The following is a 12,054-nucleotide window of genomic DNA, read 5'->3' on the forward strand; positions in this document are numbered from 1 at the left end:
AAAACAATAAAACACAAAGCATTTTGCGCTATCAGTCAAAAAAACCTCTCACTATTGTAACACTTTTTTACTTTTCTTTTACAGCAATAAATGACATTGTGGATAAACCACGGCTGGACTATTCTGACTTGCATTAAAGTTTCATTTATGATTTTTTACATCCTATAACGTGTTGTAGATCAATCTTTTATTCTGAAGGCGCCAGGCCGGAAGTAGCTGCCAGCGGGCGGAAGTTGAACCAGAGTACTAGCCCGGAGAAACAAGTAGCATAATGTGAGGCACTGAAAATGCATTTTAACCGAGTTTTTTTGTTTAACGAAGGGCTGTATAATTATTAGCTACTACCTCACCAGTTAGCTCTTTGCCACATAGAGGAATATTCTGCTAAAAGCTTCAGCTAAAGGTTCGCTAACCTTCTTAGCAGTGAACCTGTTTGCCAACTAGCGTACTGCGCTGTCGAAACAACAAAGTGATGTAGCTTCCTAATTGTTGTTATTCATAGTCAATCGGTTCATATTTACGTAAAAAGACTGTTAGCCGATGGGTTTCGAGATTGGACAATGATGAGATAAACGTTTAGCTAGACTTTCAAGGGATGTGTTGCTACATTATGATGCAAGTTAGGGAACAAACTTCCTAAACGCTGCTAAATCAGCATTTTTCATTTTTCAACAGTCATCTGATTATTGACATATAAAGGACTGTGTTTGCATTACAAGTTGCTAATTTTGTACACTGTCTTTGTGTGTTTCTGTTGTTTGAGCAGTTGGCAACATTGCAAAGAAGTTCAGGACTTCAGAAGTGGAACACACCTCAACAGAGGTGGGACAAAGAAATTACTATGGCAACATAACACGTTATGGCCTTGTGATCTCAATTCTGTTGAGACACAGCTGTATCACACTGAAAAGGTTTTGACTCTCTGGTCAGCTTGTGGCCTTAATGTCGTTTGAATAATGACACACATGTTCTTCATGTTATGTGCAGCTAAAAGCCAAAGCAGTGATTCAACTACTGTTAAAGTGCATTTAGCAACATGGTGTGTGTCATGGCTTTGTTATTGTGGGAAACATAGTATATAATAAGCATTGTATCACATTATAGAGTTGCTCAGCTCTGAAACAACAGTGCAGTAAAGTAGGAGTGAGAAGAGTAACAGTCGCTGCTGTTGTTGCCAGGTTTTATCCTCCTAACTGTCTTTGATGGACTGATGACAGCAGCAGCCCTCTCCCTCACCTCATGTGTTCTTTGACCATTCCCCACTCTCACACCGCAGGTTTAGTAAAATATGTCACGTGGTCAAGATAACACTCACAGTTGCACAAGCTTCAAAAGACCAAAGAAGGTAAAGCATTCCACCAAACGCAGGAAACTGAATCCCTCGAAGCTAAGAGTCAAGTCAAGGGGGAGAGCTCGAGTGGACATTGGATTGGCATTTGAAAGGTGGCGTACGCTGAAAGCAGAGAATGGATTGAAATCTGATGCAGATGTGGCCCTATCTCTTCTGGATAAGTGAGTTTACTACCAACAGCTTTGTAAACGCATGTAGTTTACAAGTTCACGTAATTAAAAGTGATTTATAGTTTGACCAATCATATAATCTACATGCATACAGCATACTGCTTTTGTCTGTCCAGCTTCAGTGTGCCCTGCTGCTAGTTTTGTCACTGACTGCTTCCCTCAATCGATGCAATGCAGTTTTGGCATTGCATGAAAGATGGAACTCAGACAGTGTGCAACTGTAGGTGACTTTTCGGTGAAGCTCTTTGCTGGGCAGGGGAAAAAGTGGCTGGTAACCCAAATCGATACAGAGGATTATGTCTGTCTACTCAGACAATAGCGGCCTTATTTACCTATTTTTAAGCATTTTGAAAGGAACTTATCAACTTGCTTGTGTAGACACTGGAGACCTGTTTGAGAGATTGGGCTTAGGGAGCTTAAAGCGAGGCTCAGGATGCTCAGATAAGTGCACAGTAAAATTAAAAAAGAAAAGTTATTTTTTTATTTTTTTTTACTGTTCCTCCACCACTTTTTTCCTTGTGGCTTGAACAACTGAATAAAATCAAAATCAGAAGCATCCATATGCAAAAACATTGCATGGTGCTTCTGCATGTGGTTCATCAAGATTGAAATATTGCACACTGCTTTCTGCTTTCTTTCATTCTGGTTTTCTCTGACTGGTAGCTGTTTTTACGCTATACTGTTGTGGCTGCTCTTGTTATCACACCACGCTTTGCCACTTCTCACTGCAAGTTGCACAAATTGCATTTTAAAGTCTTTATCTGATCCTTCAAGGTATGTTTGTTATGTATTGTAACTTTAGCATTCAGTATTCTTTGCTACTATTGGAGCAACCTCTATTTATCGGAATCTGCCTTTGTCTAACTCGCGGCCAGATTCCGATATTTGTGTTGTTCTGATGTAATACTGAAATGATGTGAAATGTGATGCGTCCGACGGGCTGATTCTGTCTGGAACAGATTTAATCTTTGGCCTGTAATGAGTACATACACACATCATACATTTAACCGACAGCCTTAATGTGACTATGATCATAAGGTAATCTACAACACTTGTTGTGGAGTATGACTGTTTTTCACTTCTACACATTGAAGCAAGTGTTGTTATCAATATTGTTAAATTGTTAGTCACCCCCTAATCTTAGCCAAATTCAAAACACTACTTTAAGATAAGGGGTTGCCAGAGATGGCCCTAGAGCAAAAAGACGAATGGCTGCCTCAGGTGTAACGTTAATCTTTTACTAAGTGTTTTTTTTTGGCTAAGACGTGTGTCATTCTTGCTTTGGTCGATGTGATAGATTTACTGTCCGAGTGCCGTTGTGAATTTTGTACAAACATTATCAACTGAATATCTAATGATTGCTGGCATTCTGTGTGTACGAAGAATGAAGAGTTTGCCCTCCAGCTCAGCTTCCGTTGGAGCCAGTGATGAAAAGATTAGATTCTCCCTATCTGAAGTAAGAGACAATATTGGAAACTGTATTATAAACGTATCATAACTGTCATCTGTAGTTCCTGAATGCAGTGCTGGCAAACGCCTGCATGTATGCGTGTTTATTTTGTGCGCGCGTGTCCACAGGCGCAGACTCTGATCGAGCAGGAGGTTCATGCCACCGTCAAAAAGAATGAAACCAAGCTGCAGAGTTTAATAGAAGCCATTCAGCGGTTGGATCATGATGTCAACTATGAGAGCGCCATCCAAAAACTTGAGGTCTGTAAAAGTAGCGTTACACATTTTTAACACACTGTCTGCAGAACAAAAGAACCACACATGATTGTACTGTGTGTTTTGTTTAAAAGCCAGATTGGCGATAAAGACCAGCTTAAACTCAGTGCATCTTCACAGAATGTTCCTCTCTTCCTCAGGCTCGAATTAACCTGGTGGCTAAGAGAGCAGAAGCTCTTGTCCACATGACAAAGAAAAAGGTTTGATGCACACAAACACATGAATGCAGTTGTGAATGGATTGACATGCCTGTTCAGTGTCAAAGCCCCAATGTACAGTTATGTGTTTTTTAGTTAAATAGGCAATGTGCTGATACACTAAATAATTATGTTCAGTTTAATATGTAAAAACCACCTTCTGCACATACACACATGCAGCCTTTCACCCATTTGAATAAGAGCAAGCCACATGTGTACAATCACAAGAGATTTCTAACAAAAATATTTGACTTTCAGAGCCCGCAGGAGGACATCATCAGGTACGTAGAACCAGGTTTAGTAGTGTTAGTCTGTGCGTGCCCTGGGTTTGTTTGCATTTAATCAAATTTGATGATATGTCCGACTCTGCAGTTCCGACTCTGAAGACCAACACATGGAAGCCGTGTCACAGAGTAAGAGTCGTGCGAGCCTGTGCACACTTATGAATATTTGCATTTGCGGGTCACTCGAGTGTTTTTCATTCAGTGCAACTGTGTTTTTTCAGAAAGCGAAAACAGCATGGAGTGCACGGACAATCAAGAAGAGCTCTGCAAACTAATAGTAAATATATAGTCACTCATTCTTCGTTTTTTACACAATTATCAGCTTCTACAAAGGGCCTGGGAATAACGGGTTGAATACATATAATCAGCAATAAACAATGTTCACATAGGTCATTGTGTAGTTGAAGCTTTCATGGTCAAGAAAACTACCATGTACACTGAGGGAAATATTAACATCACAACTGGTTATTTGGCCATTAATGTAGTGGCTCACACTGTTCTTAGTTAACACTTGAGCCTTGTCAAAGGAGAATTTCTGTCACCGTCTGGGGCAGACAGACGTCTATCTATCTGACACAAAACAGTATTGAGGTGTAAGTGGATCTGATCTGTCTTGTATGTCCAGGATGTCACAGAAAAGACAATAAAGCAGTTGCATGCCAGTGATGAAGGTAAGATGATTTTGTATGTCCAGGCAGATTTTGATTAAATTACCTGTTTAATTGAATAATATTAGTCAGTCACATTAATAACTCTACTCTCTCTGGTCCCTTCCTCTGTTACTTGTCATTGTACATAATCCACGTTAAGCTTTGACGTCTGCCATAGCAGGTTCAAGTAAGAAGCTGCCTCCTCCGGTTGTTACCCCTAATGGCACTCCTGAGTGTAAGGTACGATGCTTCATCATTTGATACAGTAGTTTCGAAACATGCAACGCTTGAATGACTTATTTGTACATAATTGCAAGCTACTAAAGCAAGTAAAAAAATTATTTCCTCTCCATGAAAGTCACCTATGTTTTTGAGTTTACTCTCATTTTTTATGATTATTTTGTGTATTGCCTTTATTTTCTCACTGTGTTATGTGTGATTCAGAGACTCAGACGATTCATAAAGGATGAGCCAGAAGATTTTCAGGACGTTGAGTCCAAGCAGTTAATGGAGCCGAAGGCTAAGAAGTTGAAAGCGGAACATCTCCCTTCTGGCGATAGTGACAGTCCCCAGCATACAGACTCAGAGCAGGTAACACACAGACTCACAATAACCCACACTAGTAATTCTTTTATGACTACTACTCACAATAACCTCCACTGCCTTCTAACCCTCAGAAAGACAAGCTCTTGCATCCTCCTCTTCCGTCCTTCACCATCCCCTCCAACCTGAACATGCAAGCAGCCTCTTACAACATCCCCCAGAGACTAGAAGTACATCTCGCTCTCATCAGGAATCCCCCTGGCCTGTCTGTGCTCTGGAACGTGGCGGAGAAAGACTATTGTGCGCCACCCATGGACAGTTACAGGTATAAAGCAGAGAGATGGTGTGTTGATTAGGGAGGTTTTAGCCTTGCTACCTTCTGGGTAAAATCACCCCTCTGAACATTGAACGGGAATGTAGTTATTTACCATTTTAGGGACCACTGTTTATCCAATTTCAGTCGCTCCAACAAATGCAGCTGAGAAATGCAGCGTTCTTTTTGTTCAGAGGACACATCCGATGCTTTGTTGCTTCTCAAGCTTTGTTCTAGCCACAAATAAGTGCTTGAGCTCAATATATTCTCCTTATTATCTCAAACTGCACTGTTTTGATCAGGTAAAGTGATTGGCAGGTCAAAAGCAGCAAATCCTGCAGTTTGAGAAGCCTGAACCCGAGAATGTGTTGTATTCGTCTACAATGTATGCATGAAAAATGACTGAAACAGATATTTGATCACCAAAGGCATTGCTGATTATTTTTCTGCCGATCGACCGACTGATTCATCAGCTGATCGTTACAGCTTTATTAGAGTCCCAAAGATTTTAGATGCTTATGAGACTGTGTATTTCAACATATGACCACCAGATGGAAGCAGGGTTCAGCTAGTCAGTGAACTTCTAGAACTACTCTTGCCTTTTGAAGTCTTTTTCTCTTCTCGCATGTATTCTCTCTCTTTCTCCCTGCTGCAGCGTCTTCATGGCAGTTGAAAATGAGAAGGGTAGCGGCGTCTTCAAAAAGTGGAATAAACTTGATGAGGTGAAGGCCTTCCCTCTGCCTGTTTGTGTGATGGTCAGCAAGTACAGGCCCGGACGCAAGGTGTGTGTCACTGTGGTTGGCAAAGACCAGTTCGGCCGGTACGGACCCTTCAGTAAAGTTGTAACTGCTGCCATACCTGACTAGTTGGGAGGAGGATATGGGGTCAGGGAAGAGGCAACCCAAGCAGCTTCTATCACATGTTTGTAAGCACTTAAAAAAAAAAAACACACTTTTTTTTTTTAAGTGCATTTTGGTTGATCACATGGTGAACATCAGGAGGATACTGATGTCGGTTGTTGTTTTTGAGGGCAATGTTTTCCAGATTTTTTAAAGTGCTAAAAATAGCACTCATATGTAAATAGCACTGTTACTGCTTCTTTGGCCACTTAAGCCATAAAAAACAGTTCAGTGTTAGTTGTTATTTCACTTTGGAATACAAAAGGAGTTCGCAAACTTTTATGTGACTAGTTTTAAATGAATACACGATTCTTTTTGTTGTTTCTAAATAAAAATGTTCACAAAAGTTTTCTGTTTCATACAATGAATACTTTGGATTATTTGGCTGCTGGTCAGATTCAAGCCACGTACACAAGATCTCAAGGAAAATGCTGCTGCTGTCTTTACAGAAAATGCGATTTGAAGTGAGTTTTAGACAAATTTTGGACTCTTGTGATCATCTCTAAGACGACATTAATCAGAGTCACAGGTCACCAATTGCCATCAACTTAGAACTGTAAAGAATGCAGTGCTTTTACTTGCGTACACACTAAGCTCACTGTTGTGTTCTTACTTATTGCTCCAGATGTTTCCTTTTCCTGCTTGATAGAGCTCTGCTTTGTTCCAGCTGGCAGCAGTCGCAGTCCACAGTCTGCCCTTTCTATCACTCTCTGCCTCCAAGTCTTGCATTCAGCGTGTGTAAGTAAAGAAGACAGGACGCAATCCCTATCCGTCACAACAGTCAAAACTGTGGAGACTGGAGAACCAGACTTACAGAGCTTAAGCTGGAGCTTAAGCTGGAGCTTAAAGGGACAGTTCACCCCAATTGATCACCCAAAAACATTTTACAACTTGCACATAACGGTATCCAGCAATTTATCTGCCAGCTAATGGTCCCATATGTGCCTGTGACCCTGAGCTGGATAAGCAGTTAAAGTGAAGCACAGCATAAAACATGAGAGGAAAACAGAAAAGAGACTATACGCCTGCTTTTACATGCACATCAGGTCTTTTGTCCGGGTGAGATTCAGGTCAGGAGATCCAGAGATTCCATAGATTGCGAGCCTCCAAGCTCGATCCCTAGAAACAGTAAGAGGACCACGGAGGCAGCTGAATGGACATATGACGGGTAAGTATTTTGAATTATCAGTTGGTTTTTTACCTGAACCTCTGGAGTTAATCTGCTCTGGAGCAGGTTAGCCCTGCAGCCCTGCAGCCCTGCAGGCAGCATGAGTTACCATGGTGATCTTCCCTGTTAAAAGTGAGCTAGCTTTGTGACACTGGAAAACGTTGGCGAACCCATCAATGTCTCTTTGTGGCTCCCTTATATTTATTTTTTTGTTTATTTCATTTATATTTATATACATTACAGCAGTGAAAGCTCAACAGGAAGACAATACACATTAACTAAGGTGATCATCAAAACAGCGCTTTAAAGGGCCATTCACACAACTAAAAACAAATCTTGTTTGTTTTAACAATTTTTTCATTAATTTCCCTGTTTTGGAAATGTTTTTGTTATTACAGTCAATACTTACCTCCTCCTGAACTTACTGTGAAGTGCAGTTACCCAAGAGTTACATTTCTCTCACCTGCACTATTTCTCATACTTACGACTACAGAGTTATTCTCTCCCCCGCTGGCCAGAATATGTGTGTAATGCATGTGTAGACGGGAAGATTTGTAGCCATTTAGGATTGTAAATTTCAAAGAAGGTCTGCTTTTGCGCCGTTGGTCAGGCACAGTGTGATATTGTGCTGTGTATGAAAGGAGTGGGAGTGCCGCTGTAAAGGGAGCCATTAGATCCACATTGAAATCCTGCTCCCAGCATCAGCAATAGTCTGATGGTGTGTGTGTGTGTGTGTGTCTACCCCTGACCAGCAGGACCCAGTGGGGAAGCACAGCAGAGTGATGGGCCTCAGAAGACCACTTAAAAACTTACAGCCACATTCACACTGACACACACATACGTGTGCACACAGTGGCCTAATTAGAGCTGACAGCAGAGGAGAGAGAGCTTATGAAAAGAGGGCAAGGAGAAGGGAAGAAGAAAAAAAAAAAAAGATGGTGCAGAGAAGACAGATAGAAAAAGCAGAGGTGGAGCAGAGAGAGTGATTAGGGAGCAAATGCGTTCTTTAAAGTTTTAAAGTGAAGTGTTGGCAGAACGGTGACCTGCTTCTTCAGTCCCTTCCCTCCTGTAAAATGGACGAGGTGTATTGAATATCTCCCCTTTCATTAAAACACACGTCTACTTGTCACCTTAAATTTCTTAGCTTTGTTTTTAATTTTCAATTTAAATTGATGTTCGTTCACATGAGGAAACCTGTTCAGTCTGTGTGTTCTGAACAGTAATGGGTAGAGCGTACGCGTTCACTTCAAGACCAGAAATTATTTCGATTTCACAGACATCAATTCTGTCTGACTGCACAGGTACAGCTATTAAATTAATAATTAACTAATATATCTGTAAAATACTGATAACACATCTTCCGTTCTTCACAAAGTCAACAGTGTTGCATCATCTGAAAACATCAATATGAATGTATTTGGAATATCAGTTTTACAATCATTTGAAAAGTAGAAGTGGGCCCACAAAACCCTGGTGTGCTCCTGAATGAGTAACAATGGAAGTTTATTATACCTGATTAACTGTTACTATCTGTACTCTATTTGCGAGAAATTAATGGCATCAATGGATCAAATGAGTATTGACTTTGTCAGTAAGAGCTCTGGCTGAATTTTTATTGAAGTTTTAAATGCAGCTGTAAAATCTGAGAAGAGCAGCCCTGGCTGAAGTTTGAGGTTTGTCTAAATGCTTCCAACATCAGATGCATCGAATTACAACTGCATCGCCTGCGCTATTATTCTGCTTAAATGCCATATTCCACATGCCAGGTATCATGTCGTTGTCTAAAGAACACTAGAAAAAATAGGTTGCCACACAGGTGCACGCTCAGCTGCAAATGTTTTCAAAATAAATGCAGAGGTTATAGAGTCCTGTGGCCTTCCTCTGATTTAAATGTTAAAGGGTGCTCCTCACCTGCTCAGCACAAACATCAATTCTGTCTGACTGCACGGGTACAGCTGAGTTAAAAAATTGTTGACAGCATTGATTTGAGTTATCCCCTTTATTAAACCTAGAGAAAAAAATTCCCTCGCCAGTATGTACACCGATACACTGAGGTCAGAGGATTTAATGATCCACAAGAAATACAGCACTTAAGGAGGAGAACTGACTAAAAGACATAGTCTAAAAATGTCTAAAAGACACAAACATTATGATGTCCCAGAGCTTATACATTATGTGTCACATACCCATCTTCTGTTGGATTGCAGCAAAAGTTCTTGCTTATTTGCTGCTAAAAATTGGACAACACTCAGGATGAAAACATAAAGATACCCACAACTGAGATGATGCACTTCCCTTGCATTCAAATGCAGGTAGCTACGGGGACGTATGGCAGCCAGGATGAGTCAGATACAGAGGAGGAAAAGGCAAAATCATCATTTCTGGCAAGGATTTGAAAAAAACTATGGTTCTGACATATACAGAGCAGTTTACTGTGGGTTGTGCACAGAGATATTCAAAGAAGAGAGTGTGTTCAACACAAAGAAACTCTCCTGCTCTGTGCACCCAACTGTTCAGGAGTACTTTGCAGATCTCTTTGTTTACCAGTTTTGCAAGTAAAAAAAAATAGATTCTCTACGCCTCAAGGATATCCTGCTGGTGGGGTGTGAGGAAGAGCTTAAGTCTCCCTTGGATGAAAATCTTGTTGATTTACCTTTGGATGAGCTGATAGAAATATCAATAGCTAATTCAACTCTGTGAAAGATCAACACAAGAACTGCTTCAAGGCCTGATCCAGCAGACAGAGGGACACTCTGCAGTTGTTGAGGAAATCAGGACAAGTCTAACCGAAATAGATTTAGGGGGTTGCTCACCTGAAAGATGTCTGAACCCCGTTCACTGCCTGATCGAGCTGAGAGACAATTCCCGACACGATGCTGTGCAGCAGTATCTAAAACCAAATCACGATCCAGAAACACAGCTCTCCCCTGTTCTCTGCTCAGCTCTGGCCGAATCGATTCTAATGTTGAATACGCCTCTCGATGAATTCAACTTGAAGAAATACAGACCATCAGCTCAGCAAAAGGTATTTTTAGGCTTGTCCCAGCCGTGAGGAACAGCAGAAGAGCAATGTAAGTTGGTTACTTAAACTGTGGTGTATTTGCGTTGCATGTGATCACTTTACTTTCACTTACTTACAGTAATAAAAAACAGTAAGAAAGATGATCTATGCCATTTAAACTGAAAGGTTCTTAAAGGTGTTTTTTGATATAACACACACACACAGGCACAACACACCTTTAGAATTTGTAAGCACAGTGGCAAATTAACAGTGTGCATCTAAAAATCTTTATCTGCTCTTGAATGATTTTTTTATTTTTTTTATTTCTGCAGAATCTCAAGGGTGGACCTCAGCATTCAGCTTTCTCTCCTCAGGTCTTCGAATGCCAAACTCTGTGCTAACAGAACTGCACCTGATAACTAATACCCTTTTTTGGCAAAGGTACAAAGATCTTGATTGATGGACTGTTTAACTTTAAGTGTGAACTCGAAGCTCTGAGGTTAGTGAAACTCAAATTTTATTGTGTTGCTATTTGTCTCATTTTTTTCTCCTTTTTTTTTGGCACCTTCTAGCATGTGCGTTTACGTAAGAGGTGAAGTACATACAAAGATGATTTTGCCATATTTCACGTGTTGACATAGTTTTGCAATGCAGGCTGGTCTGTCGACCTGTCAGTTGGTCAGCTCATCACTTTTGTCCCGACTAAAATATCTCAACAACTGTGACTTTTTTCACCTTTGTCTTCTGTGTTTGTAGCCTGACACGTACGGGACTCTCACATGAAAATTGTAAAAGGTTGGCATTAGTTATGAAATCGAGGAGCTGGAGCTGAGTGGTGACATACTGAGAGCTTCATTATGCTCAGTGCTTTGTGTTGGGCTAGACAGCCCTTAATTGGAGAAGGTCAGGTAAGTCTGAGATTTGTTATTCCCCAAAACATTTAAGTATTAATAGTGAGTAAAACATCGGATTTCTATATCATATGGCAAAAATGATGTATTTGTTCTACAAGCACTGTCATCCAGATAGCAGGAATAGTTGTCCTGCTAAACAGACAGTTCAGTTATCTTTGAATGAATACTTCCTGATAGATGTACCACTGTTGTTAAAGCTCTACTGTAGGCAATATTAACCAAATTAACACTGGATCAAATAAAACACCTCACATTGAACTTTAAAGCAGCCTCTAGCTTCTGTCAGCTTATTGTTTTGGATCACAGGTTGGACAGTATGACCTATTTATATATTTCTAATTGAATACCATTTTTATCATCTCTGTATCAAAAGACTGAACCGAAATCCTCCGACCCATGTTACCTGCGAGCGCTGGAATTGAATTACACCAGTTTGAAGGGCTCAGAAATGGAGATCCTGTCCAGAGGGCTGATGAGCATGAACTGCACTCTGGATGTATTGGGGTAAAAGACTGCATTACTTTACAGCTGCAACTTCAGTTGATCAAAACAGATGACAGAAGGAACCAAAATACAATACAATAGAACATGGGGTACTCCAGCAGTCACCCATGGGGTACTCCAGCAGTCACCAGGGGATACGTGGAAAGATTTTAACTAAAGAAATTAGAAAGAATAGAAATTAGAACATACATCAACTAATAACATTTAGTCAGAAATACTAAATTGTCATCTTTAGTCAAATTATCATACACGCATAGATAATGATTAAAAACAAAATGATACACAAGTTTTTCATATATAAATATTTTTCAAATATAAAAGTAAGACATCATATC

General features: G+C 40.3%; 1 protein-coding gene across 3 annotated transcripts; it reads left to right on the forward strand.

Annotated features, from left to right (window-relative positions):
- The first annotated feature begins 255 nt into the window (after nucleotides 1-255).
- atf7ip2 (activating transcription factor 7 interacting protein 2) lies at nucleotides 256-6,433 on the forward strand. Of its 3 annotated transcripts, none has more exons than XM_070848151.1 (14): nucleotides 256-273; nucleotides 767-822; nucleotides 1,277-1,512; nucleotides 2,905-2,977; nucleotides 3,100-3,231; nucleotides 3,387-3,446; nucleotides 3,702-3,724; nucleotides 3,816-3,856; nucleotides 3,949-4,004; nucleotides 4,353-4,398; nucleotides 4,538-4,617; nucleotides 4,822-4,968; nucleotides 5,055-5,245; nucleotides 5,889-6,433. In XM_070848151.1, exons 3-14 carry the CDS (start codon nucleotides 1,289-1,291, stop codon nucleotides 6,097-6,099), a joined length of 1,284 nt encoding a protein of 427 aa, XP_070704252.1. In that variant the 5' UTR covers nucleotides 256-273; nucleotides 767-822; nucleotides 1,277-1,288; the 3' UTR covers nucleotides 6,100-6,433. The 3 variants fall into 3 exon arrangements, with proteins under 3 accessions (XP_070704252.1, XP_070704253.1, XP_070704254.1); XM_070848152.1 differs by having other exon boundaries at nucleotides 4,556-4,617; XM_070848153.1 differs by having other exon boundaries at nucleotides 4,559-4,617.
- Nucleotides 6,434-12,054: the final 5,621 nt, after the last annotated feature.

Source organism: Pempheris klunzingeri, chromosome 17 (genome assembly GCF_042242105.1).
Source record: "Pempheris klunzingeri isolate RE-2024b chromosome 17, fPemKlu1.hap1, whole genome shotgun sequence".
Classification (NCBI taxonomy): Eukaryota; Metazoa; Chordata; class Actinopteri; order Acropomatiformes; family Pempheridae; genus Pempheris; species Pempheris klunzingeri.

Coding starts and splice junctions, on each gene's coding strand:
- atf7ip2 (XM_070848151.1), top strand. CDS start 1,289: ATGTCACGTGGTCAAGATAACACTCACAGTTGCACAAGCTTCAAAAGA. Junction 1,513..2,904: donor GCCCTATCTCTTCTGGATAA/GTGAGTTTACTA, acceptor GTGTGTACGAAG/AATGAAGAGTTTGCCCTCCA. Junction 3,232..3,386: donor GCGCCATCCAAAAACTTGAG/GTCTGTAAAAGT, acceptor TCTCTTCCTCAG/GCTCGAATTAACCTGGTGGC.